We start from the raw sequence: 24,171 nt of genomic DNA on the forward strand, positions 1-24,171 counted from the left end.
TTCGGCCTTTAAGCCTGATCATGGCAGAATGTAGTGTTACAGACATAGCTAGGGTATAGAGAAAGATCATAATGCAAGGTAGGTCCATTCAAAAGTCTGATGGCAGCAGGGAAGGAGCTGCTCTTGAGTTGGTTGGTACGTGACCTCAGACTTTTGTATCTTTTTCCCGACAGAAGAAGGTGGAAGAGAGAATGACCGTGGTGCGTGAGGTCCTTAATTATGCTGGCTGCTTTTCCGAGGCAGCGGGAAGTGCAGAAAGAGTCAATGGATGGGAGGCTGGTTTGCATGATTCCAGAAGATCTCGCCGGCATGAGCAGGCAGAGAATTCCGGCCCCTATTACAAGGTACTGATCCTGGCTACTGAACATTTGGGTGCATCTAAAATGACTAAATCGCTGAGTCCTGAAGGACTTCATCCTAGAATCATAAAAGTGCCTAGCTCTGACGAAGGGTCATCCAGACTTGAAACATTGGCTCTATTCTCTCCCCACAGATGCTGTCAGACCTGCTGAGATTTTCAAGCATTTTCTGTTTTTGTTGTTGCTATTGGGGATTGTCATAACAGATCAGTCATGATCTCATTGAATGGTGCAGCATTCGATGGGCCGAATGGTCTACTTCTGCTCCTATGTCTTATGGTCTTATGGGTACGACCTCCTTGACTAAACAGCTCCCGACCTGATTCGTTCTTATAATTCACTTATTATTTAATTGTTAAATGTGTTTTTATTTGATCACTGTGTGTCGCTAGCTGGTCAGCATGTATCATAGAATCCCTACAGTGCAGAAGGAGCCCTGCATTTATAATATGTTCTAATGTCACTCCTGGTTTCTTGCCTCTATATTTTCATAAAGTGATTTTAAATTTTTGATAGAGGAATGGAAATTTTAAAAAGTCTTATTTTTTTTTCTCCAGTTTTATAAACATGCCCAATTCTGATTCGCTGAGCTAAGTTCTAGGGATGCCTTGTATCAAAAAATCCCTACAATGCAGAAGGAGGTCATTCGGCCCATCGAGTTTGCACCAACAACAATCCCACCCAGCCCCTATCCGCGTAACTCTACGTATTTACCCCGCTAATCCCCCTAATCTACACATCTTGGTAAAATTTAGCATGGTCAATCCACCTAACCCGCACGTCTTTGGACTGTGGGAGGAAACCAGAGCACCCGGAGGAAACCCAGGCAGACACGGGGAGAATGTGCAGACTCCACACAGACAGTCACCCGAGGCCGGAATTGAACCCGGGTTCCTGGAGCTGTGAGGCAGCAGTGATAACCACTGTGCCACTGTTTGGACTCTGGTGCTTAAGGAGGATGTGATGCTGGTGGGGATGATGTTAGGTAAATTAAATCAGGGAGGTGAACAGGTATGGATTATGATTTCAGTTGTGCTGGGAGTAAAACTCAAAATGTTGAAAGAATATCGAATAAAACACATTTAAAAACGGCTGAGACGAGGAGACAGATGGATTTCTCAAATGCTTTTATTAAACAGGCTGCTTAAAAACAATATTCACTGGGGGAGATTCTCCGGCCTTCCTGCAGCGTGTTTCTCGTGGCGAGAGGTGGCACGCCGTTCACCCCACAATGGGATCTTCTCGTCCTGCCGCTGTCAATGGAATATCCCATTGACTGCAACCCATGCTGCCGGGAATCCCGCAGTGGGGGTGTGCTGTCAGCAGGGACCAGAAAATCCCACCGGCATGAACAGGTGGAGAACTCCGGCCTCCCCGTTATTGAGGGTGAGAGAACAAAACAGAAACAATGGGTGAGAGAGAGAAGGAAAATGTAGAAAAGATCAAAGAGACCGAGAGGGAGAAACAACTTTTTTTTTAAAACCCTACAGTGCAGAAGGAGGCCACTCGGCCCATCGAGTCTGCACCGACCACAATCCCACCCAGGCCCTACCCCCACATACCTACCCGCTCAGGACTCTAAGGGGCAATTTTTAACTTGAAGAAATGGGGCAAGAACAGAGGATGCTGGAAAAACTCAGCAACTGATTCTGGTTACTGAACTTTCGGGTGCATTTAAAATGACTAAATCCCCAGCTCCTGAAATACTTCATCCTAGAATCATAAAAGTACCTAGTGAGGTAGTTGATGCGTTGGTTTTAATTTTCCAAAATTCCATAGGTTTGGGAAGATTCCATTAGATTGGAAAATAGCAAATGTGACTCCTTTATTCAGAAAGGGGTGGGGGGGAACGGGGGTTGCGCAGACAGAAGACACGGGGGTTGCGCAGACAGCTTAACATCTGTCATAGGGAAAATGTTAGAAGCTATTATTAAAGATGTTACAGCAGGGCACTTAAAAAGATTCCAGGCAATCAGGCAGAGTTTTGTGCAAGGGAAGTCCTGTCTCAGCAACTTATCAGGCTTCACTGACGGAGTCACATGGGCTGTGGATAAAGGGGAACCAGTGGATGTGCTGTACTTAGATTTCCAGAAGGTGCCACATCAAAGCTTATTGCGGAAAATAAAAGATCATGGTCTACAGGTCGGCTTATGATGAAAGTGAGGAGGTGTGGGATAGAGGGAAAGTTGGCCGATTGGATAGGTAACTGGCTGTCTGACCGAAGACAGAGGGTGGTGGTCGATGGAAAATTTTCGGATTGGAGGCAGGTTGCTAGCGGTGTGCCGCAGGGATCAGTGCTTGGTCCTCTGCTCTTTGTGATTTTTATTAATGACTTAGAGGAGGGGGCTGAAGGGTGGATCAGTAAATTTGCTGATGACACCAAGATTGGTGGAGTAGTGGATGAGGTGGAGGGCTGTTGTAGGCTGCAAAGAGACATAGATAGGATGCAAAGCTGGGCTGAAAAATGGCAAATGGAGTTTAACCCTGATAAATGTGAGGTGATTCATTTTGGTAGGACAAATTTAAATGTGGATTACAGGGTCAAAGGTAGGGTTCTGAAGACTGTGGAGGAACAGAGAGATCTTGGGGTTCATATCCACAAATCTCTAAAGGTTGCCAGTCAAGTGGATAGAGCTGTGAAGAAGGCCTATAGTGTGTTAGCTTTTATTAACAGGGGGTTGGAGTTTAAGAGCCGTGGGGTTATGCTGCAACTGTACAGGACCTTGGTGAGACCACATTTGGAATATTGTGTGCAGTTCTGGTCACCTCACTATAAGAAGGATGTGGAAGCGCTGGAAAGAGTGCAGAGGAGATTTACCAGGATGCTGCCTGGTTTGGAGGGTAGGTCATATGAGGAAAGGTTGAGGGAGCTAGGGCTGTTCTCTCTGGAGCGGAGGAGGCTGAGGGGAGACTTAATAGAGGTGTATAAAATGATGAAGGGGATAGATAGAGTGAACGTTCAAAGACTATTTCCTCGGGTGGATGGAGCTATTACAAGGGGGCATAACTATAGGGTTCGTGGTGGGAGATACAGGACGGATATCAGAGGTAGGTTCTTTACGCAGAGAGTGGTTGGGGTGTGGAATGGACTGCCTGCAGTGATAGTGGAGTCAGACACTTTAGAAACATTTAAGCGGTTATTGGATAGGCACATGGAGCACACCAGGATGATAGGGAGTGGGATAGCTTGATCTTGGTTTCAGATAAAGCTCGGCACAACATCGTGGGCCGAAGGGCCTGTTCTGTGCTGTACTGTTCTATGTTCTAGGGTAACTTATTGGCATGGATTTAAGGTTTGCTAGCTAACAGGCAATAGAGAGAAGGTGTAAATGGGTCTTTCTCTGGTTGGCAGGATGTAATGAGCGATATGTCACAGGGATCAGTGTTGGGACCTCAACTTTGGACAAGTTATATCAATGACTTTGATCAAGGCTCAGAAGGTATGCTTTCTAAATTTGCTGATGATACAAAGATGGATAGGAAAGTACAACGAACAGTACAGCACAGGAACAGGCCTTTCGGCCCAACCTAATTTTGCCTCTCTAACCTAATATTTCCTTGCCTCTACGTGGTCCATATCCCTCTATTCGCTGCCTATTCATGTATCTATCCAGATGCCTCTTGAACGTTGTTATAGAATCCGCTTCCACCACCTCCTCCGGCAGCGCGATCCAGGCATTCACCACCCTCTGTGTGAAAAGCTTGCCCCTTACATCTCTTTTAAACTTTCCCCCTCTCACTTTCAACCTATGCTCCCCAGTAATTGACCCTTCGACCCTGGGAAAAGACTCTGACTATCCACTCTATCCAAGCCTGTCATAATCTTCTGAACCTCTTTCAGTTCCCACACCCCTCATCCTCTGACGCTCCAATGAAAACAATCCAAGTTTCTTCAAACTTTCTTCATAATCCATATCCTCCAAACCAGGCAACATCCTGGTAAATCTCTTCTGCACCCTTTCCACTGCATCAACATCCTTCCGGTGGTGAGGCGACCAGAATTGTACACAATACTCCAAATGTGGCCTAACCAGTCTTATACAGCTGCAACATGATTTTCCAATTCCTATACTCAAGGCCCCGACCGATGAAGGCCAGCATGCCATACGCCTTCTTGACCACCTTGTCCACCTGAATTGCCACCTTCAGTGGACTATGGATCTGCACGCCTGGATCCCTCTGTATGCTAATATTTCTACGGACTATATAATTTACTGTGTACTTTCCTTCTGCAGTAGACCTTCCAAATCGCATCACCTCACATTTTTCCAAGTTAAATTCCATCTGCCATCTTTCGCCCCAGGTCTCCAGCCGATTTGTATCCTCTGACAACCCTCACTATCTGCTACTCCCCCAATTTTTGTATCATCTGCAAATTTACTAATCACACCACCTACATTTTCCTCCAAATTACTTATATATCTTACAAACAATAGAGGCCCCAGCACTGATCCTTGTGGAACACCGCTTGTCACAGACCTCCAGTTAGAAAAGTACCCTTCCACTGCTACTCTCTGCTTTCTGTGCCCAAGCCAGTTTTGTATCCATCTTACCAGCTCACCTCGGATCCCATACGACTTCACCTTCTGTATCAGCCTGTCATGAGGAACCTTATCAAAGGCTTTTCTAAAGTCCATGTATACAACATCCACTGCCCTGCCCTAGTCAATTTTTCTTGTCACTTCCTCAAAGACCTCAGTCAAGTTTGTGAGACATGACCTCCCCTTCACAAAACCATGCTGCCTATCGCTAATAAGCCTATTCTTTTCCAGGTGTGAGTATATCCTGTCCCTAAGAATCTTCTCCAATAATTTCCCCACCACTCATGCAAGGCCCACAGGCCTGTAATTTCCCAGATTGTCTCTTCTGTCCTTCTTAAACAGAGGAACAATGTTAGCTACTCTCCAATCCTCTGGTACCTCACCCGTGGCTAAAGAGGATACAAAGATTTTGGCCAAGGCCTCAGCAATTTCTTTCCTCGCCTCTCTCAGTATTCTGAGATAGACCCTATCTGGCCCTCAGGACTTGTCCACCTTAATGTTTTTCAAAACCTCCAATACCTCCTCCCTTTTTACCTCAACATGTCCTAGAATGTCAACATCCTCCTTTCTACACTCACCATCCACCACATCCTTCTCCTTTGTGAATCCTGATGCAAAGTACTCGTTAAGTACCTCACCCACCTCATCTGGCTCCACACACAAATTCCCTCCACTCTCCTTGAGTGGATACACCCTTTCCTTAGCTACCCTCTTCCTCCTTCTATACGCATAAAAAGCCTCCCTAATTCTCCCTAATCCTGCCTTCCATTGACATTTCAAGGCCCCTTTTTGCCCTCCTGTTTAAGCTCTTTCCTGCTATCTTTGTATTCCTCAAGAGCTTTATCCGTTTTCAATTTCCTGAAATTTTTGTATGCCCCTTTCTTCTTTTTCATAAGCTCACAATCTCTGTTGTCATCCAGGGTTCCCGAATCTTGCCATCTTTATCCTTCATTTTTACAGGAACATACTCATCCTGAATTGTTAACATCTGAGTTTTAAAAGACTCCCATATATCGGAAAGTAAGTTGTGAAGCGGACATAAGGAGGCTACAAAGGGACATCGATAGGTGGAATATGGTGTATAATATGGGAAAATGGGAGATTGTCTATTTTGACAGCAAGAATAAAAAATAAGCATATAATCTAAATGGTGAGAGATTGCAAAGCTCTGGGATGCAAAGGGATCTGGGTGTCCTAGTGTATTAGTCACAAAAGAGTAGTATATAGGTATATAACAAGTAATTAGGAAAGCTAACAGAATGTTATCATTTATTACAAAGGGATTGGATTTAAAAGTAGAGAGGTTATGCAACAGTTGTCTATAACACTGGTTAGACCACATCTGGAATACTGTACAGTGTTGGTCTCCTTACTTAAGGAAGGATGTAAATGCATTAGAAGCAGTTCAAAGAAGGTTCACTAGACGAACACCAGGAATGGGCAGGTTGTCTTATGAGGAAAGGTTGGACAGGTTAGGCTTGTATCCACTGGAGTTTAGAAGAGTAAGAGGCAACTTGATTGAAGCCTTTAAGACCCTGAGCAGTATTAGCAGGGTCGATGTGGAGGCGATGTTTCCGCATATAGGAGGATAGGGGTCACTGTTTAAAAATAAGGGGTCACACATTTGAGATAGAGATGAGGACATTTTTTTTCTCTCACAGGGTCACGAGTCTTTCGAATCCCTGCCTCAAAAAACAGTAGTAGCAGAGTGATTGAATATTTTTTAAGTTTATTTATTGGTGTCACAAGTAGGCTTGCATTAACACTGCAATGAAGTTACTGTGAAAATCCCCGAGTCACCTCGCTCCAGCACCTGTTCGGGTACACTGAGGGAGAATTTAGCACAGCCAATGCACCTAACCAACACGTCTTTCAGACTGTGGGAGGAAACCGGAGTACCCAGAGGAAACCCACGCAAACATAGGCGGAGAACGTGGAGACTCCACACAGACAGTGACCCAAGCCAGGGATCGAACCCGGGTCCCTGGCGCTGTGAGGCAGCAGTGCTAACCACTGTACCACCGTGCCGTTAAGGCAGAAGTAGATAGATTCTTGATAAACAAGGGGGTGAAGTGTTAGCGAAGGTAGGCAGGAGGTTACAATCAAATCAATGGGGATCTTATTGAATGGCAGAGTAGACTCGAGTAGCCTACTCATGCTCCCAATTCATATAAATTTGAAATACATAGACCCTGTGATTTTAAAGATAGGTTTGGAAATCTTAGATCAATGGTGTTCTAACGTCACCTGCTAAAATTCACAATTGAGATGGATTTAGCGAGAGATAGCACGGTATTCGTACACACGGGGTATAACCAGAATGCCACTAGTAGCTGGTGTGATGTCAATATCCTTGTGGTCAATAACGGAGTTGAAGACAAAGTTCTGGAGCATAGTGGTCAAAAAAAGGAAGAGTTCCATCCGAGCCAAGGACTCTCCCAGACACATTCTCTTTCCTGTAAAACAGAGATGATATTAAGCAAAAGCTCTGGTGCTGTCCGCAACATTCAACTATAGATTGGTTAAGAATACATTCCATTAATGAATGTTGTGCTAGATTCGCTTTTTGACTTCTGCATTGGAAATCTTGTACTCAGCAAATTGAGATAAACAGGAAGTTTGGCATGCCCGCTACGACTCTCACCGACTTTTACAGATGCACCATAGAAAGCATTATTTCTGGTTGTATCACAGCTTGGTATGGGCTCCTGCTCTGCCCAAGACCGCAAGGAACTACAAAGGATCGTGAACAAAGCCCAGTCCATCACGCAAACCAGCCTCCCATCCATTGACACTGTCTACACTTCCCGCTGCCTCGGAAAAGCAGCCAGCATAATTAAGGACCCCACGCACCCCGGACATTCTCTCCTCCACCTTCTTCCTTTGGGAAAAAGATACAAAAGTCTGAGATCACGTACCAACTGACTCAAGAACAGCTTCTTCCCTGCTGCTGTCGGACTTTTGAATGGACTTACCTTGCATTAAGTTGATCTTTCTCTACACCCTAGCTATGACTGTAACACTTCATTATGCATTCTCTTCTTTCCTTCTCTATGAATGGTATGCTTTGTCTGTATAGCGCGCAAGAAACAATACTTTTCACTATATACTAATACATGTGACAATAATAAATCAAATCAAATCAGTGTTAGCAGGTAACATTGCTGTGAGCCATGATAAAGTTGCGGCACAATACTTCTATGAGAACATCAGAAGTAGGAAATGGAGTAGGCCATTTGGCCCATCAAACATGCTCTGCTATCCAACAAGATTATAGCTGATCTCCGATTCTAACTCTATCTCCCTGCACTATCTCCATATCCCTTAATTTCCACATCCACGACTCTCTGGGGAAGAGAATTCCAAAGAATCATGACCCTTTTGAAGGAATTTCTCCGTATTGCGATCATAAATGGCAAATTCCTTAGTTTGAGACTGTGACCCTGTGTTCCCGATTCTCCAGCCAGGATAAATATTTTCCCAGCACAGACATTGTCAAGCCCCTTAAGAATAAAATGGGCGGATTTTGCGATCAGCACTGAAGCAGCAGTGTTCACCCGTTGATTGCACAGAGAAATCCAAATAAGCTGATTCATTGGCTTGGCAAAAACATCTACCTCCTGCTGCAGCATGGTTCAATGTGAAAAAGACCGGAAAGGCTGAACACTGTAGCAGATTGACACCAAGGCCATCACAAGCTGAAGACTCGCTTTGAGGCCATTCTCCAGCTCAAAGGGCAGAGGTGAATTTTATAATGATTTTAAATACATTTGAACACTTTAAACATTTCTTAAAATGTTTATCCTTAACAATTTTAAGCTCTTTTCCAATGACTTGAAGAAGGGTCATATTTGTAACAGTACAATTGAAATGATTACTGAAAATACTCTTTGAACCTGGTGCAGAATCTTATATTGCAATTAAGCGGGCCTTTTTTCGGGAGTTTAAAATGTTTTCAGAGAATCCTACAGTGCAGGAGGAGGCCATTTGGCCCATTGAGCCTGCAACAACAACAATCCCACCCAGGACCTATCCCCATATATTTACCCTGATGGCCCATCTGACACTAAGGGGCAATTTAGCATGGCCAATCCACCTAACCTGCACCTATTGGGACAATAAGGGGCAATTTAGCATAGCCAATCCACCTAACCTGCATACCTTTGGAGTGTGGGAGGAAACCAGAGCACCCGGAGGAAACCCATGCAGACACGGGGAGAACGTGCAAACTCCACACAGACAGTGACCCGAGGCCGGAGTTGAACCTGGGTCCTTGGCGCTGTGAGGCAGCAGTGCTAACCACTGTGCCACCGTGCTGCTCCCTTATAGACTTATAGATTCACAAAGCTGTGTAAATTGGCTATTCTGGGGAATTTATTGATGTTTCTAAAAAAGCAATTATTTTCAAACAAAACAGTACTACAGTTCGACCTTACAGCCTTTAACATTTCAATGTGAAAATAGATGAGATAAATGGCACAGCACTGGGTTTGAACAGACGATTAATAATTGCAATTTCACGCAAGACTCTATCAAATCAAAATGGGGCAACAATAACTTGTTCAAAAAAAGGTCAAATAACGAATTGTTACCAAGCAACAAACATGTTGTTTGGAAATTAGGCCTACTGATAATAATTAGATCCTGCAGTAATTTTCTAATCAGTTCTCAGTTACAGCCAAGTATCATTTTCATCATTTGCATTGTAAAGTTTATTTATTAGTCACAATTTTAGGAAGAACGTGAATGCACTGGAGGGGGTGCAGAGGAGATTCACCAGGATGCTGCCTGGGATGGAACATTTAAGTTATAAAGAGAGGTTGGATAGAATTGGGTTGTTTTCTCTGGAGCAGAGAAAACTGAGGGGGCGATCTGATCGAGGTGTACAAGATCATGAGGGGCATGGACAGGGTGGAGAGGGAGCAGCTGTTCCCCTTAGTTGAAGGGTCAGTCACGAGGGGGCACAAGTTAAAAGTGAGGGGGTGGGAGGTTTAGGTGGGATTTGAGGAAAAACTTTTTTACCAGTGGGTAGTGATGGTCTGGAATGCGCTGCCTGGGATTGAGGTGGAGGAGGGATGCCTCACATCCTTTAGAAAGTACCTGGATGAGCACTTGGCACTCCATAACATTCAAGGCTATGGGCCTTGGCTTAGGTGGCAGGTCAGAGCCTTTCATGCATCGGCCGAAGGGCCTCTTCTGCACTGTAGTATTCTGTGATTCTTTGATTAGTAGGCTTAGATTAACACTGCAATGAAGTTACTGTGAAAATTCCCGAGTTGCCACACTCCGGCGCCTGATCGGGTACACTGAGGGAGAATTTAGCATGGCCAATGCACCCTAACCAGCACGTCTTTCAGACTGTCGGAGGAAACCGGAGCACCCGGAGGAATCCCACGCAGACACGGGGAGAACGTACAGACTCCGCACAGACAGGGACCCAAGCCGGGAATCGAACTCAGGTCCCTGGCACTGTGCGGCAGCAGTGCTAACCACTATGCCACCCATATCACAGAATCCTACAGTGCAGAAGGAGGCCATTCAGCCCATCGAGTCTGCATCGACCACAATCCCACCCAGGCCCTATCCCTACAGCCCCATGAATTTGCCGTAGCTAGTCCCCCTGACACCAGGGGCAATTTGGCATGGCCAATCCACCTAACCTGCACATCTTTGGAGCGTGGGAGGATACTGGAGCACCTGGAGGAAACCCACGCAGACACGGGGAGAATGTGCAAACTCCACACAGACAGTGACCTGAACCGGGATTCGAACCTGGGTCCCTGGCGCTGTCAGGCAGCAGTGCTAACCACTGGGTCACCGTCCCACCCTATGTTTCAGGTGTTTAGCTGCTGAGAAACTGCAACAGGCTAGAGTTTTGAAATTCCAATAAATACATCTGTATTAATGTAAAGCTGTTTGTCATCCAGTCAGCAATTCTTCTAACAGTTTTCCAAACATGTACAAGCCCCCTTGTGTGCTCTCTGGGAACAGCAACTGCAGCCAATATTAGCTCAGCCAGACACCTTCGGGGCAGCACAGTGGCACAGTGGATTAGCACTGCTGCCTCAGCGCCAGGGACCCAGGTTCAATTCCCGGCTTGGGTCACTGTCCATGTGGAGGCTGCACGTTCTCCCCGTGTCTGCGTGGGTTTCCTCCGGGTGCTCCGGTTTCCTCCCACAGTCCGAAAAACGTGCTGGTTAGGGTGCATTGACCGTGCTAAATTCTCCCTCAGTCTACCCAAACAGGAGTGTGGCGACGAGGGATTTTCACAGTAACTTCATTGCAGTGTTAATGTAAGCCTAGCTGTGACACTAATAAAAAAACACACGGGAGGCTTCAACAGCCACCACACTGACTGGGCTTACTGAACAACAGAGAGTGATGGTGGACAGCTTCCAGAGTGGTCCTCCCCATGGAACTTACGTAAAACAGATTGGCCAAAATACAGCGAGACCCTGGACCTCTTCATTGTAACTGCGCCACTTATAACATACCCATGGAAGAATCACAGAAGCACTTTGTGATGCCATTCACAAAGCTGTTTGCACAGCCATCCCTATTGGCTCCCTTCTCATCTACGTTCTTGCTGTTCCCAGTTGGAGGCTTGTACACGTTTACAATATGGAAACAGATGACTTGAATTGTGTCACAGAATTTAGCTGATGACAGGGCGTCTGCACTTGGGCATGGGTGGCGAGGAGAGTAAGTCAAAGCCTTTACTGTAATAGAGACTTCTTCAGTTCCAATTTGTCTCTTGTGGGCAAATGATGTCAATGGGCTGTTGGATCGTAAAACAATTCGAGTCATTGGCTGGAATTTTACTGGCATGCCTGCTCCGATTCCAGGGCTGGGCGAGGCTCGGGGAACAACATTCTCCGTTGGCCTCGGGCAGGATTGTATGAACCTCGGGTGGACGTGCCAATACAATTCCACCCGTAGAGGCTTACAGCGTGGAAATAGGCCCTTTGGCCCAACTTGTCCATGCCACCCAGTTTTTACCACTAAGCTAGTCCCAATTGCCCGCATTTGGCCCATATCCCTCTAAACCCTCTTACCCATGTAACTGTCTAAATGCTTTTTAAAAGACAAAATTGTACCTGCCTCTACTACTACCAATATTCATGTTCCTCCCCCCACCCCCACCCCGTCAGGCACACGCTAATGATCCTGACAGCAGACTGAAGTCTAAGGGAAAAGTAAAGGACTCCTAAGAGTCCCCTTGCAGAACCCAATCTCTCCAGAATTACCAATCTCAACATTGAGCAAACCTCTGGTTTTCTGTCAATAGAACAAAGAACAAGGAACAAAGAACAATACAGCACAGGAACAGGCCCTTCGGCCCTCCAAGCCTGCGCCGCTCATGTGCCCAACTAGACCATTCATTTGTATCCCTCTATTCCCAGTCTGTTCCTGTGGCTATCTAGATAAGTCTTAAACGATCCCAGCGTGTCCGCCTCAATCACCTTGCTTGGCAGTGCATTCCAGGCCCCCACCATCCTCTATGTAAAATACGTCCCCCTGACATCTGTGTTGAACCTTACCCCCCTCACCTTGAACCCGTGACCCCTTGTGTTCGGCACCTCCGACCTGGGAAAAAGCTTCCCACTGTTCACCCTATTTGTGCCCTTCATAATTTTATACACCTCTATTAGGTCGCTGCTCATCCTCCGTCTTTCCAGGGAGAACAACCCCAGTTTACCCAATCTCTCCTCATAGCTAAGACCCTCCATACCAGGCAACATCCTGGTAAACCTTTTCTGTACTCTCTCCAAAGCCTCCCAGGACATGCTCTCTGACTTAACATTCAGAGCCTCATTGGATGTCCTGCCATCCAACACACTCATCACCATAACAACAGATCTGGTGTTTTCAACACAGAATTTTAACTGAGATCCCCACCTCGTCCATATTGGAAATGGAAATATCGCATGTCTGTAATTGAGTTAATGTACTGAGGTTGGATGTGTTGTGGCGGAGGGAACATTATTCAGCAGAAGGGAGGAGATAATACCTGTGGAGAACGCTATGAAGCTTTCGCTCTTTCTGAAGCTTCCTGTTTCATCCAGGAAGTGGTTTGGGTTAAACAATTCTGGAGTCTCCCATTGGCTGGCGGATTTCAAAACGGAGGAAAGCAGGGGAATCACAAATGTGCCCTAAAAATAGAATTATTATCACAAGTTCAGACAAGGAAACAAGCAGAATGTGTATCAGCAACACTGATTCAGTTTGAGCCCCACCTAGAAACACGTCCTAATGTGCTCATTACCCTGAGAGTTTAAACCAAAGTCAATCCGGAATTTTACCATCCCACCCGCCACGGGAATCGGAGCAGGGGAAGGGGTGGACCATGGGAAGGTCCGTTGGCCTTGGGCGGGATTTTATGGTTCCGGGACGAGTGAGGCCGTAAAATTCCGCCTAATATCTCTTCCTCCATTGAAATGAATATTAAAGGTCCAATGATGCCGTTAAACCGGTGGGACAGCCTTCTCCTGGCACCTTGCTCAATGTCTCTCCTGCAACTCCAAGCAAAGTGCAGCACGGTGGCAGAGTTCTTAGCACTGCTGCCTTATAGTGGGACCCGGGTTCGATTCCAGCCTCGGGTGAATGTGTGGAGTTTGCACGTTCTCCCCGTGAGTGTGTGGGTTTCCTCCGGGTGCTCTGGTTTCCTCCCACAGTCCAAAGATGTGCAGGTTAGGTGGATTGGCCACGCTAAATTATCCCTTAGTGTCCAAAGAGGTACAGGTTAGGTGGATTAGCCATGCTTAATTGCCCCTGAGTGTCTCAAGATGTGTAAATTGAGGGATTAGGGGGGTAAATGTATGGGGATATGGGGTGGGGGGTGGACCTGGGTAAGCTGCCCTTTTGCAGAGTCAATGGGCTGAATGGCCTGCTTTGCACTGCAGGGATTTTCATTCACCTAAAACAAACGAAGTGGACATTCGCTTCATTGTGTGTTTTTATCAGGTGGTGCAGAGCGAAGGGCACATTTCCCTCAATACAAATAGCTTCATTTCTGAGGTAATTTCTCATGTGATGGTTTGATATCCCAAGATGCAATATAAATATGGCCATCGTCATACTGGGTTTGATTCTGACCTTCGGAATCAGATACCCTCTGAATTCTAACTCGCTCATCGTCATGTGTGGCATGCTCATGGGAACAATGTCGATGTATCTCTGAATCTCGTGTATGACAGCATCTGTGTACGGCATTTTCGCTCGATCGTCAATCGCAGGTCTTCGACAGGAGCCAACCACCTCTTCAATCTCTTGATAAACTTTCTCTAGAAGGGAGGAATTGCAGTTCAACAATCTTTAAAAAAAATGTATTTAACCTACAAGCGTTTGAGGTCACGTACCAACCGACTCAAGAACAGCTTCTTCCCTGCTGCTGCCATCAGACTTTTGAATGGACCTACCTTGCATTAAGTTGATCTTTCTCTACACCCTAGCTATGACTGTAACACTACGTGCTGCACTCTCTCCTTCTCTATGAATGGTATGCTTTGTCTGTATAGTGCGCAAGAAACAATACTTTTCACTGTATGCTAATACATGCGACAATAATAAATCAAATCGAATCCACAAACTAATATTGCTTACCCTGGATGTGTGGATACTTCACTAGGATCTGAATAGCCCATCGCAGCGTCGTGCCGGTGGTTTCTGTCCCAGCCAGAAACAAATTCATTGTCGACATCAACAAGTTCTCATCAGTGAATTCTGAGTCAGGCTTGTGTTTCTCCTGAAGGAAAACAAATCAAATTCACTTTCAAAACCTGGAAGGCCGTTTAGTCTCCATTATAGTTTTCTCAAACTCAACTTATGCTGGTAACCAAAATGCATTCTTGTTAGCCGCTTATATATTATTTATTTTATTTATTAGCTTCACAAGTAGGCTTGCATTAACACTGCAATAAAGTTACTGTGAAAATCACCTCGTCGCCACACTCCGTCGCCTGTTCGGCCATTATTCCACTCAAAGGTCGCAGGGGCACAGTAGGCCTCAGGCTTCTGTTCCACACAGCAACCAGCACCTATGGTGGGGGAATGCTAATGAAGCACGAGTGCTTTATAGACATCAAATTCCATTGCCAGAGTTAAGAATTTCCAGTCGAAGGATTACTGAGGGAAAATTTAGCACCTAACCAGCACATCTTTCAGACTGTGGGAGGAAACCGGAGCACCCATATTAGATCATAGAATCCCTACAGTGCAGAAGAAGGCCATTCAGCCCTTCGAGTCTGCACTGGCCACAATCCCACCCAGGCCCTACTCCCGTCACCCCACATATTTACCCTGCTAATCCCCCTGACACTAGGGTCAATTTTAGCAAAGCCAATCCACCTAACCTGCACATATTAATGCCTAATGAAGAGTTATAGAATCATAGAATCCCTACAGTGCAGAAGGAGGACATTCGGCCCATCGTGTCTGCACCGACCACAATCCCACCCAGGCCCTACCCCCATAACCTTATTTATCCTAGCTGGCCCCCCTGACACTAAGGGCCAATTTAGCATGGCCAATCAACCTAACCAGCACATCTTAGGACTGTGGGAGGAAACCGGGGCACTTGGAGGAAACTCACACAGACACGGTGGGAGAACATGCAGACTCCACACAGACAGAGATCCACGCCAGAAATTGAACCCGGGTACCTGGCGCTGTGAGGCAGCAGTGCTGCCCCATTTCTGAGGGCATTTGTGAGTTAATTCCTGTCTTTTTTTTATTGAATTCAAATCTGCCGTGGTGGGATTTGAACCCAGACTCCCAGATCCTGCCCTGGTTCTCGGGACTACTAGTGCAGTGACAGTACCACTACGCCACCACCCCCAATATATAAAGTAGAGAGATCTGTTCATGATAACAGGTTCCAAAATGTGGGTCTTGTTTAGCTGGCGATAACCTCAGCTTAACTCTTTTGGATCAGTGTCCATGATAACCTTTTTTTACCTTCAGGAGAGAAAATTGGAAAGATATGAATGTGGAAAAGAAAGTACTCCCCATACCTCCTCCATCTTGATGAGGAAACTGTCAATATAATCCCGGGGGAAATCTTTCTGGAAGCTTTGTTTATGACTTTGAATATTTCTATGGAGATAATCTTTCAGCTCGGCGATATCTTTAAACAACCTTTTGTGAGGCCCAGGCAGGAAATCCATGATCTTCGGGAAGTTATTGTACAACTGCAAAGCGAACAATATTTTCATTAGCAAATCGTGCTTCTGGCTGGCAGGTTAGTGTGGAACAGATGGGCTGCACGGTGGCACAGTGGGTGAGCGCTGCTGCCTCACAGCGCCAGGGACCCGATTCAATTCCGGCTTCAGGTCACTGTCTGTGTGGAGTTTGCACGTTCTCCCCGTGTCTGCGTGGTGAATGTCCAGGTGCTCCAGTTTCCTGCTACAATCCAAAGGTGTGCGGGTTAGGTGGATTGGCCGTGCTAAATTGCCCCTTAGTGTCAGGGGGATTAGCAGGGTAAATATGTGAGGTTATGGGAATAGGGCCTGGGTGGGATTGTTGTCGGTGCAGACTCGATGGGCCGAATGGCCTCCTTCTGCACTGTAGGGATTCTATGGTTAAAAAAGTCATCATACAGGAACATATGGTATAGGATCAAACAATCAGGAAACTACAAAGGATTGTGATCGCAGCCCAGTCCATCACGCAAACCAGCCTCCCATCCATTGACTCTGTCTACATTTCCCGCTGCCTCGGCAAAGCAGCCAGCATAATTAAGGACCCCATGCACCCCGGACATTCTCTATTCCACCTTCTTCCATCAGGAAAAAGATACAAAAGTCTGAGGTCACGCACCAACTGGCTCAAGAACAGCTTCTTCCCTGCTGCTGTCAGACTTTCGAATGGATCTACCTCGTATTTAGTTGATCTTTCTCTACACCCTAGCTATGACTGTAACACTACATTCTGCACTCTCTCCTTTCCTTCTCTATGAACGGTATGCTTTGTCTGTATAGCGTGCAAGATACAATACTTTTCACTGTATGTTAATACATGTGACAATAATAAATCAAATCAAATCGATCCCCCTAAGTTGCACAATGAGAGAATGCCAGTATGACACTCGGCACTTCTGGCTAAAGATGGTTAGGAACTTTCAAACTTGTCTTTTTTTTAAAAGATACAAATTTTTATTTTGCAGCCTGAGCCAAGAGTTTGAAGGAACGTTTACAAAATGTTTTGCTACTTCCACACTAAGTCCCAATCAATACTTAATACTAACAGAAATACAAATATAGGTCCATCTTCCACAAGAAGCCGAGTTTACAGTCCAATAATGTTTCAGAAATTGTTTAAATGTCACCTCAAAATAGTCTGGAGAAAATGTAATGAAGCAAAGGTTTGAAAGCACGCTCCCCCCACATTTCCCCCCCCCCCCGGATCTGTTGAGCCAACTGGATGTCTTTGGACATAATGGTCATTTGTTTGGCATTGTTGGCACACAGATTGGTGTCATCAAACAGGCCAACCAAGTAGGTTTCATTGGCTTCCTGCAAAGCCCCAATTGCAGCTCTCTGGAACCTCAGGTCAGTTTTGGAGCCTGGGCAATTTCCCTCGCCAGACGCTGGAAGGACAGCAACTATGTGGACTTCCGGTATTAGCGGGTTTCTCGGAGAGCGACAGTACCAGGTCTGCAGCGATGAGGTTTCTTCACTCCGCTGCTGGACGGGGCGATTTTCCAGGCCGCTTTGGTGGCCAGTTGTTTCCTGGGCGCTTTGCCGCCGGTGGATTTATGGGCAGTCTGCTTGGTACGATCCATCTCCACTCACAGGATCTCACCTCCTGCAACAAGAGCACGCGGTGCAGACGCGGTGGGCCGAATGGGTTCCGCCATCATTGTGATGGGGATGTACATTCCCACATTAGCTATTTGAATGCCCACCACTATTCACAACTGGATATGGCAGGACTGCAGACCTTTGATCTGGTCCATTGGTTGTCACTTAGCTATCCATCGAATGCTTCTTCAGCTGTTTATCACGCATTTAGTCCTGTGCTGTGGCTACATCAGGTTGGCCCCACATTTTTGGATCTGCCTGGTGCTGTCTCTTCTCATTCCTCTTTGAACCAGGATTGATCCCCTTGCTTGAGTTAAGGGTGCAGTGAGGAATAAATCGGGCCATGAGGTGACAAACTGTGGAGTAGAACATGGATGAGTACCGATTCAGCAAGAAAGGGTGGTACATGGTAATCAACAGAAGGAGTCCTTGTCCATGATGCAATGATACTTAATGGGGTCCAGTGTCCATAAAACCCATAAGACATAAGAGCAGAATTAGGCCACTCAGCCCATCGAGTCTGCTCCGCCATTCAATCATGGCTGATATTTTTCTCATCCCCATTCTCCTGCCTTTTCCCCATAACCCCTGATCCCCTTATTAATCAAGAACCTATCTATCTCTGTCTTAAAGACACTCAATGACTTGGCCTCCACAGCCTTCTGCGGCAAAGAGTTCCACAGATTCACCACTCTCTGGCTGAAGAAATTCCTCCTCATCTCTGTTTTAAAGGATCGTCCCTTTAGCCTGAGGTTGTGCCCTCTGATGCTAGTTTTTCCTGCTAGTGGAAACATCCTCTCCACATTCACTCTATCCAGGCCTCGCAGTATCCTGTAAGTTTCAATAAGTTTCACCCCCTCATCCTTCTAAACTCCAACGACTACCGGCCCAGTCAGCATCAGTGCTGAGGACTCACCGGACCACTCTGCCCAAACTGTGTACCACTGTGCCGCAACCTTTGGTATATCCGCCTCACTGCTGGGAAAGGCAGGGATGGTGCTGGAGGAATCTGGGACATTCACCGATAGGTATCATTCCGTAAGTGTGACTGTGTGAGGCTCTTACCTGACCAGTCTATGGGACACTGTCCCAATTTTGGCAGAAGTCTGTAGCTGTTTGCAAGGAGAAATTTGCAGAGTTTAATGTGCTAAAGACTTGGTGTCCCAACCGTTTTTTTAAGTTCATCTACAGGATGTAGGCATCGCTGGCTAGGCCCAGCATTTATTGCCCCTTGAGAAGGCTGTGGTGAGCTGCCTTCTTGAAACGCTGTAGACTCTGAGGTGTAGGTGCACCCACAGTGCTGTTAGGGAGGAAGGTCCAGGATTTTGAACAAACAACAGTGAAGGGACAGCGATATTTTCCAAGTCAGGATGGTGAATGACTTGGAGGGGAACCTCCAGGTGATGGTATACCTACGTAACTGCTGCCTTTGTCCTTCTAGATGGAAGTGGTCGTGGGTTTGGAAGGTGCTGCCTAAGGAGCCTTGATGAATTCCTGCAGTGCATCTTGTAGATGGTACACACTGCTGCTGTTCGTCAGTGGTGGAAGGAGTGAATCATAGAATCCCTACAGTGCAGAAAGTGGCCATTCGGCCCATTGAGTCTGCACCGTCAACAATCCCTCCCAGTTCCCATCCCCATAACCCCACGTATTTACTCTGACACTAAGGGGTAAGGGGTTTAGCATGGGCAATCAACCTAACCTCCACATCTTTGGAGTGTGGGAGGAAACTGGAGCACCCGGAGGAAACCCACGTGGACATGGGGCGAACGTGCAGACTCCACACAGTCATCCTCGGCCGGAATCGAATTCGGGTCCCTGGCAGCAGAGTCACTCACCTGATGAAGGGGCAGCGCTCCGGAAGCTCGTGCTACCAAATAAACCTGTTGGACTTCAACCTAGTGTTGCAAGACTACTTACTGTGCCTACCGCAGTCCAACGCCAGAGTCCTACTCATGGAATGATGCCTATCAGTGACCGCTGTGAGATAGCAGCGCTAACCACTGTGCCACCGTCACTCCCCACTTAAACTCATGTCTCCAGATTATTAGGCCAGGTCAGGATTACAGGTCCAGGAAATAATCACTGTCATTATTAAATTGAATTTTCCAATTGTCTCCCTTTCTCAAATCTCAGACTAATTCTCTATTACTCTCAATATTTGAGAATTATCTGGAAACTGGCTGGCTTCGAATTAGTTTCAATGTTATGAGTGTTAAAATTAAGCAAATACCTGCACTGGGGGACTGCCAAAGGCGTGGCCAATTGCTACATTTGTCTCCATCAACTTGAGAAACTCTTTATCTTCATATTCAAACCGTTCTCCAAAGACAATGGAGCAGATGATATTTGACACAGCACAGCTCACTGGAAAGACGATGCTGAACGGGATCCCTGTTATCATTGAAAGAGAAGGCTAGTTAGAGTGTTACAAAAGGATATAGGAGGCATGATTAGTAAGTTTGCAGATGACACCAAGATTGGTGGCATAGCGGACAGTGAAGAAGGTTATCTCGAATTGCAACGGGATCTTAATCAATTGGACCAGTGGGCTGACAAATGGCAGATGGAGTTTAATTTAGATAAATGCGAGGTGATGCATTTTGATAGATCAAACCAGGCCAGGACTTACTCAGTTAATGGTAGGGCGATGGGGAGAGGTACACAACAAAGAGATCTAGGGGTACAGGTTCATAGCTCCTTGAAAGTGGAGTCACAGGTGGACAGAGTGGTGAAGAAGGCATTCGACATGCTTGGTTTCATTGGTCAGAACATTGAATACATGAATTGGGACATCTTGTTGAAGTTGTACAAGACACTGGTAAGGCCACACTTGGAATACTGTGTGCAGTTCTGGTCACCCTATTATAGAAAGGATATTATTAAACTAGGAAGAGTGCAGAAGAGATTTACTAGGATGCTACCGGGACTTGATGGTTTGAGTTATAAGGAGAGGCTGGATAGATTGGGACTTTTTTCTCTGGAGCATAGAAGACTGAGGGGTGACCTTATAGAGATCTATAAAATAATGAGGGGCACAGATCAGCTAGATAGTCAATATCTTTTCCCAAAGGTAGGGGAGTCTAAAAGTAGAGGGCATAGGTTTAAGGTGAGAGGGGAGAGATACAAAAGTGTCCAGAGGGGCAATTTTTTCACACAGAGGGTGTGTGTCTGGAACGAGCTGCCAGAGGCAGTAGTAGAGGCGGGTACAATTTTGTCTTTTAAAAAGCGTTTAGACAGTTACATGGGTAAAATGGGTATTGAGGGATATGGGCCAAATGCGGGCAATTGGGACTAGTTTAGGGGTTTAAAAACAAAGGGCGGCATGGACAAGTTGGGCCGAAGGGCCTGTTTCCACGCTGTAAACCTCTATGACTCTATGATATACTGGCACTGGAGGGGATGCAGAGGAGATTCACTAGGTTGATTCCAGAGTTGAGAGGATTGGCTTATGAGGAGAGACTGAGTAGACTGGGATTATACTCATTGGAATTCAGAAGAATGAGGGGAGATCTTATCGAAAATATAAGATTTTGAAGGGAATAGATAAGATAGAAGCAGGGAGGTTGTTTCCACTGGCAGGTGAAATTACAACTAGGGGGCACAGCCTCAGAATAAGGGGGAGCAGATTTAGGACTGAGTTGAGGAGGAACTTCTTCATCCAAAGGGTTGTGAATCTGTGGAATTCCCTGCCCAGTGAAGCAGTTGAAGCTACCTCATTGAATGTTTTTAAGGCAAGGATAGACAGATCTTTGAACAGTAAAGGAATTAAGGGTTATGGCGGTTAAGTGGAGCTGAGTCCACGAAAAGATCAGCCATGATCTTATTGAATGGCGGAGCGGGCTCGAGGGGCCAGATGGCCTACTCCTGCTCCTAGTTCTTGTGTTCTTATGTAATGTTCAAACAATCCAGAGGCAAGCATTAACAATTTATGAGTGTTAAAAATAAGAAGTTCCTGTTTTAAAAATGGGAGTCAGTTAACTGTTTGATTCTGCAGGCAACACACCTCAGTCCCGTTCTGCCCTTGTCCATTTCCATGCACTCCCAGTGGAGGAAGGAGTCACTGAGTCACAGTGGGAACAAGCATGGTTTCTTCTCCTTTCCTATCCAGGGGCTGAAGCAGATGATAGTGGCCCCATGACACACTAGCTGGAACCAGCCAGTTCAGAGACCTGAACCTGGGGCTTTCCTGCTCTTTATGACTCCGTTTTTCATGATTATTAATAAGATAAGCAGCCTGGAAATTGTGACTCACTGTGTGAAGCAGCTTTGGTGTGTAGTAGCTTCAAAAATACTCATTCTAATCCTTCTCTCAAACATGGTTCCCTCCCCGATATCTCCCTCTACCATCTCAGTCAGGCTTTCCTGAGGTGAGTTCATAAGTTCATAAGATATAGGAGCAGAATTAGGCCATTCAGCCCATCGAGTCTGCTCCGCCATTCGATCAAGACTGATATACTCCTCATCCTCATTTTCCTGCCTTCTCCCCATAACCCTTCAACCCCATTACCAATTAAAAATCTGTCTAACTCCTCCTTAAATTTACTCACTGTCCCAGCATCCACTGCACTTTGGGGTAGCGAATTCTAGGAGGAGTTCCAACTAATACAAGCTGTTGTCATTCTGACAGCCCCCAGCGGGTGACAACATTAGTGCAACTGGCATGAAGCAAAGTTTAATTTTAACCTTTGGAACGTTGGCTGAGATCTGCCATCTCTTTGCTAACAGAACCATAGAATCCCTACAGTGCAGAAAGAGGCCATCCGGCCCATTGAGTCCACACCAACTCTCCGAAAGAGCATTCCATCCAGGCTTTCCCTCTGCCCTATGCCCATATCCCCTCGCATTTACCATGGCTAATCCACCTAACCTACACAAAAACAGCATGAAAATGCTGGAAAATCTCAGCAGGTCTGGCAGCATCTGCAGAGAAAGAATAGAACCAACGCTTTGAGTCTGGATGACCCTTCGTCAGAGCAGGTGACGCAGGGTCAATTTAGCATGGCCAATTCGCCTAACCTTCGCATCTTTGGACTGTGGGAGGAACCCGGAGGAAACCCACGCAGACAATATGCAAACTCCACAAAGACAGTCACCCAAGACCCGGAATTGAACCCGGGTCTCTGGCACTGCAAGAATCATAGAATCCCCTACAGTGCAGAAGGAGGCCATTTGACCCATCGAGCCTGCATCAACCACAATCCCGGCCAGATCCCTATCCCCGTGACTCCCACATATCTACCCTGCTAGTCCCCCTGACATTAAGGGGCAATTTTCCATGGCCAATCAACCTAACCTGCACATCTGTGGGAGGAAACCAGAGCACCCGGAGGAAACCCACGCAGACAAGGGGAGAATGTGCAAACTCCACACAGACAGTGATCTAAGGCCGGAATTGAACCCGGGTCCCTGGTGCTGTGAGCCTGCAGTGCTAACCACTGTGCCACTGTGCCTATCCCTGAACAAATCTCTATTTTCCAGTGTGTGTTTAAACAGATACCTGTGGTGCTTTGGCCATCATTACTCACTTAGCTCATTTATTTTGCGCAGTGTGTGAGATCTTGCTGCATGCAGAAGTGCTGTTTGTCTCTACCAGTGTAACAATACCTACTGCAATTCGTATGATGTACCTTGGTTCATGTGATCCATTCATGAGTAGATTACAGTAAACTATCCGTGCTGCTGATTGTGCCTTTACAACCCAGAGACCATATTCGCTAATGATTCATACTTATGGTGGAGCGTTATCCAGAGTGACTTCTTCAACCAAATACCACAGAGATTTTGGCCTCCATTTTCCACTTTCTGCAAGATGTCAGCGTCAAAGAAAGTACAGCCGAAGTCTATAGTTTATGTCAGGGCGGCACAGTGGTTGGCGCTGATGCCTCACAGCGCCAGGGACCCGGGTTCGATTCCTGGCTTGGGTCACTGTCTGTGTGGAGTTTGCACGTTCACCCTGTGCCTGCGTGGGTTTCCTCCACGTGCTCTGGTTTCCTCCCACACTCCAAATATGTGCAGATTAGGTGGATTGGCCATAGTAAATTGCCCCTTAGTGTCAGGGGGACGAGCTAGGGTAGATGCATGGGGTTGCAGGGATAGGCCCTGGGTGGAATTGTGGGTGGTGCAGCCCCGATGGGCCGAATGGCCTCCTTCTGTGCTGTAGGGATTCTATGATTCTATGAAATGGTTAAACCCTGTCAAACAGGCTGAGTGGTTTGTTTACGAGCAGATTGAAAAGATTATGAGCGGCACGGTGGCACAACGGGTGGCACGTTGGCACAGTGGTTAGCTCTGCTGCCTCACAGCTCCAGGTTCGATTCCCGGCTTGGGTCACTGTCTGTGTGAAGTTTGCACATTCTCCCCGTGTCTGTGTGGGTTTCCTCCAGGTGCTCCAGATTCCTCCCACACTCCAAAGATGTGCGGGTTCGGTTGATTGGCCGTGCTGAATTGCCCCTTAGTGTCAGGGAATGT

General features: G+C 46.4%; 1 protein-coding gene across 1 annotated transcript in view; it reads right to left on the reverse strand.

Annotated features, from left to right (window-relative positions):
- Positions 1–5,790: 5,790 nt before the first annotated feature.
- The window catches only part of LOC144511115 (uncharacterized), a 58,927-nt gene continuing 40,546 nt past the window's right edge, over positions 5,791–24,171 (reverse strand). The window contains exons 15-20 of the mRNA XM_078241091.1: positions 19,934–20,094; positions 15,913–16,089; positions 14,504–14,645; positions 13,997–14,184; positions 12,912–13,053; positions 5,791–7,356 (exon numbers count right to left, since the gene is read on the reverse strand). Of these exons, the coding sequence (XP_078097217.1) occupies positions 7,175–7,356; positions 12,912–13,053; positions 13,997–14,184; positions 14,504–14,645; positions 15,913–16,089; positions 19,934–20,094 (992 nt within the window). The 3' untranslated portion in view covers positions 5,791–7,174. The remainder of the gene's footprint in view (positions 7,357–12,911; positions 13,054–13,996; positions 14,185–14,503; positions 14,646–15,912; positions 16,090–19,933; positions 20,095–24,171) is intronic.

Source organism: Mustelus asterias, chromosome 24, assembly GCF_964213995.1.
Source record: "Mustelus asterias chromosome 24, sMusAst1.hap1.1, whole genome shotgun sequence".
Classification (NCBI taxonomy): domain Eukaryota; kingdom Metazoa; phylum Chordata; class Chondrichthyes; order Carcharhiniformes; family Triakidae; genus Mustelus; species Mustelus asterias.